We start from the raw sequence: 16455 nt of genomic DNA, 5'->3' as shown, positions 1-16455 counted from the left end.
TGACTTAGCAGCAGCAGCATCTTCCTGGGCTTTGTGATGGTCTTGGTAAATTCTTTTAGGGTCTGAATAACCCTTACAGCTATTTCATCCAGGTTTCTGTTGTGTTTTCACTAAGCAATAATACTATCCTATAGTATCTTGGAAGTGTCTATTTGTCTATGACCTTTAGAAATGTTTTGTCATTTTCCTTTAAATCATCTTAGAATCTTAATCTATAAAGTAACGTGAGAACAGACATTTTTATACTATTTCTTCTTTTCATCCAGAAACATCCCCTTATGCCAGACACTGGTAATGCTCTCCTGAGTCATATATGCCTTCTGTTCTCAGAATCACTCTTAGGGTAGGAAGACATAAGTCTAAGGTAGTATTATAGATGCTGTCAAGGCTCCTACCATGGGAGCACATTCTTCTTCCAGGCCTTATCTGAGCTAAGTGTTCATCAGAAAGGCAAAGTGGGTAAGAGAATTCCAAAGAACACATGGAACACTGGCAGATTCTAGGGCTCCTGTGGTTTGCTGTGAGCAGATCAAATAGTGTGGTGAGGATGCTGGGAGAGAAGACAAGGGAGCTAGGCCAGGAAACAACAAATAGTACCTTCTTCACAGGAATTCAGAAAGATCTCCAAGGATGCTGTATGATGGAGTAAAGCTGGCATGGTGATTAGTAGTTTGAGCTACATTTTAAAAGAGATCCAGCTGCAGTACAGTACAGAGGACAGCAAAAGGAAGGGGCAGAATAAGATAAATGTCTAGAAGTGAGACCTGACAAGATTTGGGGTTTGGATGGAGATGGGAGAGCAAAGTGAGGCAGACGGAAAGGCTGAGTTCCACGTGAGACTGAGCGAGCAAGCATCCACAGTAGCTGCTTCTCAGTGACTCAGGCATGTCACGCTTCCTAATCAACCCCCTCAGTTCCTGTGTCTGCTGCTGTGCTTCCTAACCTTTTCCCATCACAGCACAAACTGGAAATGACACTCCTCAGTAACCTGCTTACTCAAATTCTTCTCGATAGCTATTCTAGGGCCAAGGGAATCACTCATGTTGGTATACCAACTGGGATGCTCCAGCTTAGCTGGTCTTGTCAATTAAAGGGAGATATGATGGACTGCATCACAGTCATAATGTGGGTTGTTACCTCCCTGCAGGAAGGTTAAACTTCCGGCCCCACAGAGGCCTTTGGCTCGTGATACATCGCTTCCACTCAGAACTCATCTTGGAGTAGTACCCTTACAAGCCACTGTGTGCGTCCACCATCCTGCCCTTCTTCTGCCCTGAGGCCAGCATGCTGAGGCTCACCCACCACAGACGTGAACACAAGAAACAGACCCTGGGGCTGTTTGAGGGAAGCCACTGAGTTGCAGGGTCACAACACACAGCATCAACTAGTGACAGCTGCCTGATCCAGCAGTCAAGACCCCTCGCACACCTTTTACACTCTTGTCATATTCCATTAAGAATGGTCATAAGTGACATCAACCGTGGTATACTTTTTAATACTTTTCAGAATACAAGCTGCATAGCTTTTTAGAATTAAAAAAAAATGATATAACTTCAGGTACATGCTTTAGGACACTTGGTTAAACAACAACAAGCAATCTGTGTCTTTGAGGACCACCTCAGAAGGGTGGCACACTTCACAGTGTAACTGTAACACACATGGAGATGGACGATTACATCCTGGCATGTTGTCTACCAAAGGACATTTGGACAGGCAGAACTTAAATAGAACACAGCACAGTTTCAAGTATTCAAGCACTGCTTTTTGGCCAAGTAAATAAAAAACTGCTGAAAAACCGCTGGTGGATTTCTGACTGGGAAAAGAGGTTTGGCTGCTCAGTTCTTCTGACACAGCACTTCTTTTCCAGGATGAGCCTGGCTCAGTTCAGCTTGAAAGCAATGTGAGGAATGACTCTTCCTCTTAACTGTTAAGAAAAAATGAACTAAAGAAATAAATTACTACAACAACAGGAACTGTGGCATTGAGAGAATGGAATAAACAAAGGGAAAATCATCTTTCCATCATTGCATAGTCTCCCAAAGCAGCAAAGGTGAAGGAGCACAGGGAAAAGCCCCTTCCTTCGTACACGACCCGAGGGTCATTCTCTGAGGATCTGGGCTCCCATAATGTCTGGTTGCTTTATGAGAACACACGCAGCATGAGGTTCCTCCCCTTGGAGAGAAGGTAGTTCCTTTCACAAGAAGCATGGTAAGAAAATACACTGACTCTCTAAAAATAAACTGGAGCTGTCTCAGCCATTTGACGGCTTTTGGGTACACACTGCGGACTTAGCAAGGCTAAGCCATAGGGCAGGGTCAAAAGGGAGACTCCCTTTATTCAGTCCTTTGTCCAGAGGTCTGGCACAGTCCCATGTTCCCGGCAGCATCTCCTCGAAGTGGTGTCCAGGGTCACTGTGAGGGGAAAAGGCAGCTGGGCCCAAGGGTAGGGTGCAGCCTCCTCTTGGGCCAGGGCTGCCCCAGGTATGAGACTCCTGCTGCTGTTCCTTCACTGCCCCAGGTTTGTTATAAGAACCGGAGCCCAGGCACAGCAGGGAGCATAAAGGCCCTGAAACCGAAACTTATGTTGCGATAATTTTTTGTAGCTATTGGGTGAATGTTTATAAATCAGGTCTAAGATAAAATACCATTTTCAAGCTAGGAGTTCAGAAACAGTTCTCCAGAAGGGAGCTCCTGGCAAGCAGTGTGACATTCTGAGCGCAGTTAAAAGTCTCATTTGGGACTGTGTTCCTCCTGCTCTATGCGTGGTCAGAGGCCGTCACCAGCTCAAACCACTGCCTGAGAGCATCGCTGAGTGTCTCGGGAAGTGCGTTCACGTCGCGGAGAATTATGTAAAATGGGAATGGGAACTCTTCCATGTAAGATCGGATTTCAGGCATTTCTCCAGGCCCTTTAAATATCGGTACCTTAATGTCCAAGATAGAATCCTGGCAACAGAAAACATTTTGAAGAGAAAAATTAAATCAGCTCTTTTATGATCTCTTTTGCAGACAATAGGTTCCTGCATATAAAAGTAGCTCTTATTAAGGAAGAGGCAGATCTCTTTCTGAGTATCCTTTCCAGGCGAATGAACACCGAAAGGGAGGCAAAGGGGTAGATGAGTAAACCTGATTGCCCTATGATGGTGTTTCCTATTCTATACTTGGAATAATTCACGTTAAGTCTTCAACTTGCTATTTAGGCCTTAATGTGACCTGGAGAGATGGGACTTCCCCTGGAACAGAACTGCTTGTGGATACCTTTCATGTAGCCACCGATGCTTGCTCCTTTGAGGAGGGCACTGCTGAGATACAAGTACCTAGGAAGGGCTGGCTATGTTTCCAGCAGATAAGGCCTGTCACAAAGGCTGCAATGCCTGTGGTGACGCTGTGCAGAGGGAGATGACCCTCCAGAGTACCAGTCATCACAGTGAGTGGTTCAGAGGATAGTCTCTAGTATGTATGGCTTCCGAGTTGTTACCTACAACCTCTCCGTGTTTGTCCTTTGCTGCAGAGTGGGAATAACCATGCCTACATCACCGAGTCATTGCGCAATTATATGAGAACATACTATAAGATGCCTCAAACAGCGCCCTTCAGGATGCCACGAGTGTTAGAGGAGTTCTCGGTATGATGGTGAGATGCAGGCCATTTTTCAGATAGAACAGCTTGGAGGGAATTCTCACTTTATCTCCAGAAAAGTGGCTGTTAGTAGTCACTCACCCGTGAACTGGGATTGTCCAACACAACAAAAATAACAAAGATGTTAGCGTTCCGGGCGGCCTGAACTGCTGCTAGGACTCTGTCTTTGCCCTCAAGGAAAAGGCCGCGTCCATCCGAGACCACCAGGAGGAGCTGGGCGATTTCTGGAGAGGAACACATAGCAGGAGGGGAAAACTCAAACAAGGCGAGAACTACCATGGTAAGACAGATTAGGCAGGCTTTCTCTGAACTAGTAAAACCAAACAGTTCTGAAGCTGATGAATTCTGGCACAAAGAGGGTCTCCAATTAGATCTATTACTTTGAATGTGTGAGGCAGACACAAGGCTGTGCAAACAGTTCTGTCAACAAAACAATTTCCCGATAGTGTTTTGGGGATATGTCACATTTAGATCAACTTTGTTGTAGAACAACATGTGAGAATGAAAACACATGTTTATGGATATAAAGTATACAAAGAGCAGTCCTGAGCAGACCACTAGAAGAAAGTACCCAAATCAGAAAGGTGGAACTGTATCTTTCAGATTTCTGTCAATTTCCTGTACCTAAATTCTATGTTTTTTTTTCCCTTCAAATTGACTCATTTAAACAAAACTTAAATAGACTAGACCTCTAAAATGAAGAGTGAATAAAAATGTTTAAAAATTTTTAGCACATTATATTTTCAGTGAAAATTAGCAAGTGTTGAGAGGCGTGAATGACCTGCTTCAACAGGTACAATCAGAATGGAGGATTTAGGAAAGGGTTAGAACTGGTGTGCTGCAAAAGCCCCAATCAATCACGGATGGATCACCTGGTTTCTAAATTACACTGTCCTCTGCTTTCCTTTGTTACTAAAATATTACAGAATACTCTTTACATTTAATTCCACGTACCTTGCTCCTTCCTTTCACAAATGAACTCAAATCTACCAAATAAAAAATTGCATGAATGTTTAATACCTCCCATCATCCCCTGTTCATGTCTTTTCCTATTGAGCATACACTTGCAAACATGGTGATGGGTACACTGAAGTGAGACAAGCAATTTGCAAATAATACAGGAGCAGAAAAGTGTTTTGTTAACAAAGACCAAAGAACACAGCTTACCTGGACTGACGTTTTGCGAGAGTTGCTGAGCGGCTGCAAACATGTTGGCTACAGACTCTAGAAACTAAACCAAAACCAGAAATAGACAATTAGAAAACTATTTAACTCTTTCCATTGTCACAGAGACTGAAATTACATCTGGCCCTTAAGTGATCATCTCAAATCTATAGGAACCAAACTGTCCCTTCCAGTCACCCGCAAAGGACTGACAAGCCTTGCCCCTGGCATTTGCCTTGGGTGCTGGCATTTCAAGCCTAGACCTGTATCCCTGGCATATACCCCACTAGCGTTCTACTAGAAACCCCAAAGAGGGGAAAAAAAACACTTAACTCTGGGGGATAGGAAGTCAATAACTCCCCAAATGAACCAAAGAGCTGTCTTTCAAGAAAGGAAAATAACTGAGCAAAAAAGGGCAAAAAACCCCTCACAACATGTGCATAAGGAAGGAAGTTAAATTAAGACAGGAATCAGGAGAGAATTCCTATCCCACGCTGTTCTGAACTCATGCCACCCTGAGCAAGTCACTAGCTTTATTTCACATCACTTCTCTAGGCTAAATGGTGGAGAGAAATTGGCCTTGACCCACTTGATAAGCGTACTGGGAGGTGGTTCATTTTCCTAAAATGCTCCGAACTGCTCAAAAAAAGTAGGGAGCCAAAAACTCAATGATGCAAAGTGAAATGATCTTTGAGTAACAGAAAAAGAGGTCACATGGTATTTAATAATGGAAGCCAAAGGAGATTCTATTCCAGTGGTACACAATCTGAGGTTTAGGACTATTCTCTATTGTAAATTTTACCATATTAGGGAGGAGAGAGTCCTAAAAATTATGTTTTTCCTATACCAGAAAAGGGCTTCCCTTGTGGCTCAGCTGGTAAAGAGACTGCCAGCAATGCGGGAGACCTAGGTTCGATCCCTGGGTTGGGAAGATTCCCCTGGAGAAAGGAAAGGCTACCCGCTCCAGTACTCTGGCCTAGAGAATTCCACGGACTGCATAGCCCATGGGGGTGCAAAGAGCTGGACAAGGCTGAGCGACTTACACTTTCATACCGGAAAATAACTTCAGAAGACATGTGATCTCATCAACTTACCTGAGCAATCTTGGTTTTCTTTTGCTGGAATTTGCAGAGCCGCAGAATCTGGGACCCTGAGTAGTCACTAAACTGTTCGTGGAATGGATGTAATAGCTTTACAGACTCTCCAAAACTTGGAGGAGAAAAACCAAACAATGGGAATTACTTTTTGTCATGGCAAAAAAGGTTGGGTTTCCCAAAGGGATTAAAAGGCACCTTTACCTGCATACTGCAATCTGACCAACTTCCAGAAGGGTTAGAGCATTTCCAATCACAGCCAAAGACTCAAAGGCAAGCTGTAAAACAGAAAACGGAGGGTTGAAGGCATCAGGGTATTCTTGACACCAATGCCTTTCAACTCTTTATACAACGAGTCCCATAGGAAACACTATTTCTTTGGTATGGCACACAGGGGAACACCATCAATATGGCTGTTCACCAACTCAGAGGCCTTGGTAGTCTTCGGCCCTGACTAATGCCACAGGCACCAAACCCAGTATCTGTTATAGTAGTAGGAAAGGTCTGCTTTAGCATTACCCAATATAAGTGATCTCCGGAAACTTGGTCCATAAATTATGGTTTCCCCCTGCTTTTTTGACTACATAATCTCTCATGGATAAAAGATTTTATTAGCCTATTTATTCTAATCTATGCATACATGATGGTATAGTTTTAGAATTTAAATTCAACTGAAAAGAAGATATTTATAGCAACTAACACCTACTGAACATGTATCAAGTACCTGGCACTGAACCGAGTGCTCTATATATGTTATTTCATTTAGACTTCATAACAACTATGAGTTTGAGTTAAGTATTGTTATAATCCTTTTTTAAGAAGTAAAATTACCTGCCCAAAGTCATGTACTAAGTGGGGAGTTTAGACTTGAACCCAGGTTTAGATGGTATGCTTTTGTTTCCCAGCAAAGTGTAAGTATAGACTTTAGGTTCTGCGGAACCTCCCACCACTCTCCATGTCCATGACGGTGGGTGGGGTTGTAAGGAACTCTACCCAGGCTCCTAAGCCCTGTTAATACTGACAAAACACTAACTCTACACAGACTTAAAGAAATGTATACTGAAGACTTTTTCTTAGAAAAATCAGAGATATTCAGATTCTAAACTGTGCATGGCCTAAAACACTACAGTGCATCATGTTTTGTGGAAAATAAACATTGTTGGATTGACTTACCCTGCAGCTAGACAGCTGCACAGCAAGGCTAAGAAATACAACAATCTAAAAGATCTACAGTCTAAGAGACCACAATCTTAGGGACATCCTGAAATTGCTTTCGAACTGTTTAACGTTCAGGTCTTCTCAAATATGGTATCACATTCTCAGAACTAACTGGTATTCCAAAGTGCTTTCTGTCCAGATACGTTCAGGTGGCCCCAACCGTCACTGCACTGCTACTCCTTACCTGTTTGGTGTGGTTGTCCACCATGCTGGAAGAGTCATCGATAGCCAGACAGATTTGATACTGCCGTTTGCTAGGCTTGGTTCTTCGAAGCCAAATCTTGTCTTTCCGAAACTGGCTGGCAATGTATGGAATGACCTTCCGCATGTTCAGTCGCTTCCCAGTTCGATAGTCCCCTCTATTAAATTTAACCAAACAGAACAAAGATTAGAGCTAAAAGCACAGTAACAGTACCCGACAGCCAATTACACCAAATAACCAGTATCCTGGCACAATGAAGTATTACTGTCGACTGAGACTGCCTGGATCTTCTTGATCAGCAGCAAACAGATATGTATGTGGCAATAATGATTAGGTCCTTTTAGAAAATGTAAAACACTTTTTAAAAAAGGAAAAAAAAAGTTTGCATTGACTGTTAAGTGTTGGATTCTCTTTTCTGTTCTAAAACTCTGATTTTGGGCACCCCTTTGGACTTTCCTGGTGGCTCAGATGGTAAAGCGTCTGTCTACAATGAGGGAGACCTGGGTTTGAGCCCTGGGTTGGGAAGATCCCCTGGAGAAGGAAATGGCAATCCACTCCAGTACTACTGCCTGGGAAATCCTATAGACAGAGGAGCCTGGTAGGCTACAGTCTATGGGGTCGCAAAGAGTCGGACACGACTTAGTGACTTCACTTTCACTTTGGAAAGATCTAGGTGAGTGATGCGTGCAGCAAGTGAGTGACCCAACATGTAGAGGGTGAGCAGCACACACCCCCAAGGTTCAGCTAGTCTCCTCATCCATTAACTAGTCACAGAAACTTCTCTGTAGAGACAACAACATGGCAACAAGGTAAGGACGCCACACTGGTGCCTGTGCAGCAGGAATGGCCACCTAGACGCCAGCACCACAGCTGGTCGGTCCTAGGCTCAGCAGAAAAGGTGATGCTGGCATCTCCTCAGGGAGCCACGAGTGCCCCCAGTGCAGAAGACTTACTTCAGCTTGGCGGCCTGGGTTGGCTCCAGTATGAGACGAAGCTGTTCACACAGCTGTTGCGACAGAGGCGCAGTTAAGACCAGGTAACTCTGCCACATCTCTGCTGCGGCCTTCTCCTGTGATGACAATATGCAAGGTGCCTTTAGAATGTCAGAGCCAGGCAAGGTCATTACAGCAAGATGAGGGCTTGAAGCAAAGCAGAAGAAAACAACTTGCTTCTCTTGGCAAGCTGATTCACTTGGTTTAAAATGTCTCCTCTTCCACCAAAGCCACTAATTCACAGTTCCAATGAGAAAGAATGAAATTTCAATAAGGCAGTAAAAGATTGGAATTCATGACCAGATCAGTGCCTTATTCACATCTCCTATGAGGGGTACATAATGTGTACCCTTCACATGGAGAGGGAGCTGTGATGGTTAACTTTGGTGTCAGGAGATCCAGCCACTTAAATCATGGGTTCTCAGGGTCTCGTTTCAAAAGCAAAAGTGACAAGGGCAAATCTCTCAAGTAACACCCTTAACAGTGTGCTTATTTCCTGGGTACAAAGCTCCATTTTTTTTTTAGGTCAATTATGGCACAGCAATCATTACATACATGTGATGAGAATGATGGTAACAGATATATTTGTGTATACATATATACAATAAATTTAGGATGCAAGCTCACTAAAAAGGAAACTTTTGGTTAATCTACACTTCCACTTTACGTCAGCTGGCAGTGCTCCTGGTGGTCTATTCAGAGAGTGACATAGTATTAGACTTTTGTCTCACGTCTCAACCACTGTCACCTCCATTACTTCCATTACAGAGTGAGGAATGGAAGTTAAAAAATGAAACATCAGTTTTTGTTTTAATTAAGCTGTACATCTAGTGGCAAAGCAGGCTTTAAAATTATATTCTCCATATACTGGACTTCCCTGGTGGCTTAGATGGTAAAGTGTCTGTCTACAATGCGGGAGACCTGGGTTCAATCCCTGGGTCAGGAAGATCCCCTGGAGAAGGAAATGGCAATCCACTCCAGTACTACTGCCTGGAAAATCCCATGGACAGAGGAGCCTGGTAGGCTACAGTCCATGGGGTCACAAAGAGTCGGACACGACTGAGCGACTTCACTTTCCTTTCCTTTACCAAGGTAACTGGAGTTAAGAACCTATTAGGTTTGCTGCATCTTAGAAAGTCAAGATATTCAGTAAAAGACCAGTGACTTACTTCTTCTGGGTTTCCAGATTCATGTGGTTGCCATGTTTCCAGCTGTCTCTCCAGCTCCTGTCTTAGCTCATTGACATCTTTTAAGAAGGGCTAAGAGGGAAAAGTCACAGATAGAGGAGACCCAGGTTGGAATCACTAATTTATTATCCTTAGTTGCCTTCTTCCCTGCAGTATGAACTCCCACAGAGATGCAAAACTTGAGCAAATTTAATGGCACAAAAGATGCCAGACAACTATTCTTCTCCTTCCCATTTTTTTGAGGGTAAGATGGAAAAAGGAAATTCTGAACATTAATAAATCCCAAAGTACCTAGGAAGGTATCAATAACAGAAATGTTCTTTGATTAATCTAGACTACTATTAGGTCAAACAGTTTGGGAAAACTCAGTTAATTGGCTCTTCCTAAATGAAAGCATTAAGTCAAAAATGCTTACTGCTTAACCAACATAAACTTAACTGAACCGCAGGCCCCTAACACAAGGCTGGTGAATGTTGAGAAGAGGGCCAGGCCCCCCACCGTGGCCAGGTAAGGACACAGACCTCCCACAGCGACTCTAGGATTGGCTGTTCGAAGTGTGTTATCTGCTCAGAGAGGTGCTCACACACCTGCCCAGTGTGTTACTTGACACACTCAGAAGTGTGTCATACCAACAGTACTCCTTGAAAGATCAATATGATATGAAGCCCCCAAACAACCAGATGCTTATAAAGTTTTTAAGAATTAAAAGTAACTTATAATTCCATATTGTCAACTTATTAAAGTGGTGATCTGTTAAAAGTTTTAGGACCTGGAAAATCGTGTCCACAAGTAACTGATGGGCTGTGTGAATGGTGGAATCTCGGCTTCTCTCTGGTTTCTCATTCTCTGTCTCCTCGTGTGATGGGTCTGTCCTGGGGTGTTGGTCTTCCTCTGTTTTAACAGTTTGGGTCTCCATCTCCATCTCTTCAGAGCCTGTTCTCACAAGGACCGAATTTTACTTACCATAACATCAGAATGAAGACTGAGCCTTCAGTCACATGTCAATCTTACAGTCACTCAGACCTCCCAGCACATTAACATGTCAGCTCCCTGTGTTCTTTCTCTCTGAGACAGTCATTGCCAATTCGCACTCCCTTAACTCCCCTCTCTCTCCACCCTGTTGTGTTCTGGGGAGGGGAAAGTAGGGGAAACTGTTTAACCCTGACAAGCCTTGTAGAACTGTGTGATCCATTAAACTGTGTGCATGCAGAACACTGATAAAGATAAAAATTAAAATCATGGTTCCATCTTATAGATGAGGAAGCTGTGGCAAAGACAAATAATTTGCCTCCACCTATAAATTAAGTAAGACAAAGTCTGGATTTGAATCAAGGAAGAGCTAATCACAGAGCTATGTCTTTACTGTCCCATAATGGCAGTCTGTGATTCTAACGCCCCTGAGAAGAAGCAAGAAGAAGAAGCAGTTGTTGAATTTAGCAGGTTATTTTGAATTTGCATTTATTTCATTGCTGATGTTCTCTTTCCATGTGTGTTGAATACATTAAAAAAAAATGAACTGCCTTGTAATAGCACTTGGGGTCGGTTATGAAATGGAACAGTTATAAAATGTAAGAAGTTAGTGTTACTTTCTCACATGCATTTCCCTAGTTCTTTAAACGTTTTATTGCATTTTATGCTAACATTGCATATTTTATAATTAAAAATACCGTTTCTCTAGTAATCAAGAATCTCTTCTGGTTACAACTGGAGTATGTGCACTGTTCTGTTTTCTTCTACATATTTAAGAAAGACTGCCAGGATTTTGTCTGGAACTTGGGCTTCTCCGTGAATGTCAGTGACCTGTAACACCACTCCCCCACCTTTCTACTCCCAAAGGAAGTATGTACAGGGGAGTTACTATGGACACATGAGTATCTAAGTCATGGGTTAGGACGTAAAAAGAACAGACCAGGCAAGACAACAGCACAAGAATCAAGGAGCTTAGGTGGGAAGGGGGTGTTCACCACAGAACTCACTCACCTGGCTGGGCCGTACTCCCCGACTTGACCTCCTCTGGCTTCAGTGGCTCTGTGTCTACCGCTCTGAGCTCCTCCTGCTCCTCCGGGTCCACAGAGGTATCCTCTACCTCCTCCTCTTCGTGAGCCTTGCTGGAGTCCTTTGCAGACTGCTGCTGCTCTGTGCTGGCCACATCTGCCAACAAAGTGCATACACATAGAAAGCTTAGCTCTTTGCAGAACAGAGTCATTGAGAGTGGGTGTGCTTTTGGTCAGAGATTCTACCACTGACTAGTTACGTGGCCTGGACACTGGACACAGTACTTGGCTTGTGAGCTGCTGACCTAAGTGTCTTATTTCCCTGCTTTCCCTAGAAACTGTAAGGGTATGGTGTAACCGTACATGTGACCACAGAACAGGATGTTCAGCTGCTGGGTTTTTATTGCTATGATCAGAGACTGAACCAGAATAAACGTGCTGAGTGCATGACTCAGAGCAGCTAATGGAATTATCCTCATTGCCAAGTCATGGGTGGAGAAACTGAGTGATGAAGTATAACAGCGGAGGGTAGGGGGCACAGAAAGACAACGTGGGTATCCCAGCATCGTGACCCTGGACAAGTCCTTAAACCTCTTTGGCCTCAGGATGCTGATGATAAAATGGAGGCATCCTAGCTCGAGATTACTAGAGGAATCAGGCTGCAAAGCTCAGAACAGTGCTACGCACAACATAAAAGCCCCATGTATGGCAGTCATCGTCGGTTCCGCTTCATTTTTCTTAAAGGTGGGGACAGGAAGAGAAGAGAGTAATCCACAGGACAGCAGTCTTTTCTGTGTCATATTATCAATACCAGCTTACGTTAGGAACGAAACAGTGAAAAGTCACCCAGAGAGCTCGGAGGGGAGACTGAGTGATGACTGACTTCCTATACTGAGATCTTGTTTTCTTTGTCACTAACGCTCTAAACCACTGCAGAGTGACAGTGAAGAAACGTCTGCTACTCAGACCCCTGAGACCAGTGCTGGGTTTGGATAGCCAACTGTCACCAATAATATTTAAAAGGCTTCACTAGACCCAGAACCCTGAACACTGAAACCCTGCACTTGGCTACAGATACCTTTATTTCAAAACCAAATTGTATATCTGCACAGTTCTTATTAAAAGGAAACTTGTTTGAAAGGTCATTTCCCCTGCCTCTTAAGATGACTTTGTAACAACACCTGGCAGACACACAGTCAGCATAGGCGCTCACAGAGCTTGATGAGCGAGGGAGGGCCCCCAGCTCTGTACCGTAGGTCTGTGCATCGTAGGGCTCACTGCCCTGTTTGATGTGCTCAAATGCTTCCGCGTCCTCCGCCTGGGCCTGGGGCTGGGCCGGGTCCTGCTCCGCACGGCTCTCGGTGTCCATGGTCCTCAGCCTCTTATGCACACGCTCACTGTGATCACCCAGGGAGCGTTCGTTGTCGGCCTGCCCAGGTTTCCGCTTAAAACTCTGTGGGAAATATGAGGAAATTCATCAGAACTTTGTAATACAAAAAGAATAAAAATAACGTTTATCCTCAGGGGGCTGATTAAATTAGGTACAGCCATACAAGAGTGGAATTCAATGCAGCTGTTGATAGGAAGATCTCTACACATACAGAGCAATCTCTATGATATACTTTTATATCTGAAATAAAGGCAAAGAGACACTCTCTCACACACAGGTGCACACACACAAACATCCATTCATATGCTACATATGCAGTAAATCTCTTAGAAGACAAGACTGGTAGTACCAATATGCTCTGAGGACAGCCCCTTGGGTGGCTTGAGCACAGGGATAAAACGGAAGCTTTCTAGGGCATTGGTTTCTATAGACTGATTTTGTGTCACGTGCATAAATAGCACCTCATTTTTAAAATCTTGTTATTTAAAACAGAAAATAGGGAATTTGCCAGCATTACAGCAGTTGGAACTCATCACTTTTATTGCTGGGGCCCAGGTTTAATCCCTGGTCAGGGAACTAAGATCCCACACGCTACACGCTGCAGCTAAATAAAACAGGATCAGAATAGGATAGGACAGAACTGAATAGAATTAAAGAAACCAGACACAGAAGAGAATGGACAGTAGCTTGGCAACACCACCTGGTTCTTAGGCTCTAGAACAAGAGCATCACGGGATCAGGATATGCGTTTGTCTGTCCCCACCAAGAAAAAGGGAAGAAGCCCGGTAGTCCTGGTCTGCTAACCAAGGATGCCATCATGGTGGGACAGCAAAGGCTGGCAATTTTTTTTTTTAACCAGTGTATCTGGAGCATTATCTTACACGCAGCCTTCACCTAAGTTTAGCTGAAGAGCGATAGAGACCTGTGTGTTCTTCCTGGTGTGTTTCTGGGAGGCCATCCGCGCCATGAAGCTTGATTCGTGGCCTTCTGCCTGGTTTGCATCCGCAGCTCCACTGCCGTGTTCCTGTGAAATCCAAGCCACAGAAAGTGAGGGGCAGGAAGCGGAATAAGCACTTGGTTACAGACTGTGCTGCGTACAATTCCCCTCAGTCACGTGCAGTCAGCCCTCTGAATCTGCGGACACGGAGGGCCCACTGCAATACACCAGTTTACATAAGGGACTTGAGCGGCCATGGATTTGGGTATCTGTGGGGGTCTTGGAATCAATCCCTGTTGGAGCCCAGGGGATGACTGTGACCACACCTGCCTGTCTGCTCTGGAGCTCACCCGTCACTAACGTCTGGCCTGTGGGCAGAAACAGAAGCACCTAGACCTGTCTGGTACCCTCCTGGGGGACTTTGTTGTCTACAGGAGGTAATGGCTCACTCTGAAAGCAGGACAGACCTCGATCAGAAATGAAGCTTCGTCATCAACTAGCTGGGTACCCTTGAGACCGTCATTTAACTTTACGGGGGCTTATTTAACTCAGATACAAAATGGAGAACATAGAAAGAACAATACCATTTATTTTATAGGGCCACTGTGAAGATCTACCAGAGTAATGAAATGCTCAGCACCTCATGAACGGGTGCTGAGAAAATGGGTTAGAAGGGTAAGAGAGAGAAAAAAAAAAAGAAGGGTAAGAGAGGTATAAACAGTTGTAATTACTGCTGAGAAAATGGGGGTTCAGAGACCAAGGGAGTCGTCCAGAGACGCCACTGAGCAGCAGGCCCCCTGACTTCCAAGGCTCCCTCCAGACTACCAACGCCCCAACTGCCGCTACAAAAGACACATCACCCCACATCAAGGAATGAAGAAGTGTTTTGCTTTTCAAATTAAAATGTTTAGCAGCCTGGTGAACAGTAAGGAAAAAGGATGCACTGTTAGACCCATATCACTGCATGAAACCTCAAGTCAACCCTTCTTTGCTTAGGAGCTTCGAAAACAGAATTTGAACCTGATTCTCCCACAGAGGACTACACTCTAGTAATTTTTTCTCATTAAGCACATCACTTAAATACAGTGTGTAAAAATATTCTGGGGTTTGTTCCATATAAATATAGGTGTATGACCATTTTCTTAAAGAATGGGAGCTGGAGTTTTAGATGTCAACAACAAAAAAACATTACACAGCAATCACTGCTGCTGAACAGAACGTGGTTTCACACAGGAAGAGGAGGCCCTCCCAAGAGGCGGCTGGTGGAGACGAGGCCCTCACCTCCCTGCCCTGCTCCTTCTCGGGTGCGGCCCCAGCCAGCTCCACAGCCTGCTCGCTCTGCACGCTCTCCAAGCCCGTCTGCCCACAGGACTCGTGCTCTTTCCTCTCCGTGGGCTCTGGCACCGGCTCCTCCATGTCAGAGCTCTCCCCTTCTTCTTTTTCCTGCGTCTGCAAGGAAATCAAATAGCATTAAATGCTCTGAGGGGAGAAGATGAAGTGAGGGCCCCTCTCCTCACTGAGAGGAGCCTACAGGGAGGGGATCAGCCACAAACCAAAAACTGCTTGGCGCTGTCACCTGCTCATGGGAAAGCATCCTAAGACAGAGTCTAGTGAGAAGATGGTACTCTTCTCATCATTATCACTTTGAATAGAGGACAAGGCAGATCCGCCGTGATACCTGAGGCTGGAGACCTTGGTCAAGAGGTGTGTCCTTTTCTGGGCTTTCCTCACTGGTGTCTTTGTCCTTGTCCTCCGAGGACAGCGGAGCCTCCTCTGTGTCCTCTTCAGGGTGCTCGGCAGCATCCTGGTCTCCGTCGTCAGCTCCGGTATCCATCTCTTCCTCGCCCTCCTCCCCCTTGTCATCTTCACTGTGGCCTCCCTCAGGCTGGGGTTGAGCCTGACCTTCATCCTGATCAGCCTCAGTCTCTTCATTTATGTCCTCAGCTTCATGACCTGCTTCTTCAGTATCCTTTGGTTGTTCTTTAATTTCCAAAGGATTCTCTTCTGGACAGATTAAACAAAAGAAAGAATGCAGAATTTAAAAACTAAACAATATGATTTTTTACGATGAGATATAGTTACACAAGCATCTTTTTATTATTCTCAAACCAGAAGTTGGCAAACTATGGTCCGTGGCCCAAATCTGGCCATCTACATATTTCTGTGAGTAGTTACAGCGGAACACCGCTGCATCCAATTGTTCACCAATGTGAACAATATACTCCATCCGTTTTGTATTACCTATGGCTGACTTCACACTACAAGAGCAGAATTGAGGATCTGTGACTCTGTTGCAGCTTATGACTGGCAAAGACTGATGTGTTTATTATCTGACCAACCCTTCACAGAAGAATTTAGCTACATCTGCTCTTCACTATACTTATATATTGCATACAACTGTTTGGATATCCATTAAAAATCCAAAAAGCCACCACCACAACAGGAATATTTTAGAACAGACAGGAAATGCTAGTCTAATTTTCAGTTATCATTAGGAATAACTAATGGACATCATTCCTTACCATACACAGAAAATACAACATATATTCAAATGGGAACAATCCTGTTTGAACAAGTTTTGTTTAAAAGAGCTTTTCTGTAATTTGGATACTTCAGAAATCAATTACTTTGTTAGTAGAT

General features: G+C 44.2%; 1 protein-coding gene across 1 annotated transcript in view; it reads right to left on the bottom strand.

The window, feature by feature from the left end:
• Positions 1-1469: 1469 nt before the first annotated feature.
• Positions 1470-16455, bottom strand: part of MDN1 (midasin AAA ATPase 1) — a 140187-nt gene continuing 125201 nt past the window's right edge. The window contains exons 89-102 of the mRNA XM_027551397.1: positions 15494-15819; positions 15097-15264; positions 13801-13902; positions 12740-12941; positions 11475-11645; positions 10264-10427; positions 9477-9566; positions 8269-8384; positions 7298-7472; positions 6100-6173; positions 5896-6010; positions 4805-4868; positions 3719-3861; positions 1470-2944 (exon numbers count right to left, since the gene is read on the bottom strand). Of these exons, the coding sequence (XP_027407198.1) occupies positions 2756-2944; positions 3719-3861; positions 4805-4868; positions 5896-6010; positions 6100-6173; positions 7298-7472; positions 8269-8384; positions 9477-9566; positions 10264-10427; positions 11475-11645; positions 12740-12941; positions 13801-13902; positions 15097-15264; positions 15494-15819 (2099 nt within the window). The 3' untranslated portion in view covers positions 1470-2755. The remainder of the gene's footprint in view (positions 2945-3718; positions 3862-4804; positions 4869-5895; positions 6011-6099; positions 6174-7297; positions 7473-8268; positions 8385-9476; positions 9567-10263; positions 10428-11474; positions 11646-12739; positions 12942-13800; positions 13903-15096; positions 15265-15493; positions 15820-16455) is intronic.

The sequence above is a fragment of the Bos indicus x Bos taurus genome, chromosome 9 (genome assembly GCF_003369695.1).
Source record: "Bos indicus x Bos taurus breed Angus x Brahman F1 hybrid chromosome 9, Bos_hybrid_MaternalHap_v2.0, whole genome shotgun sequence".
Classification (NCBI taxonomy): Eukaryota; Metazoa; Chordata; class Mammalia; order Artiodactyla; family Bovidae; genus Bos; species Bos indicus x Bos taurus.
The sequence above is the reverse complement of the archived record's forward strand: the minus strand, read 5'-3'. Positions and strand labels throughout refer to the sequence as shown.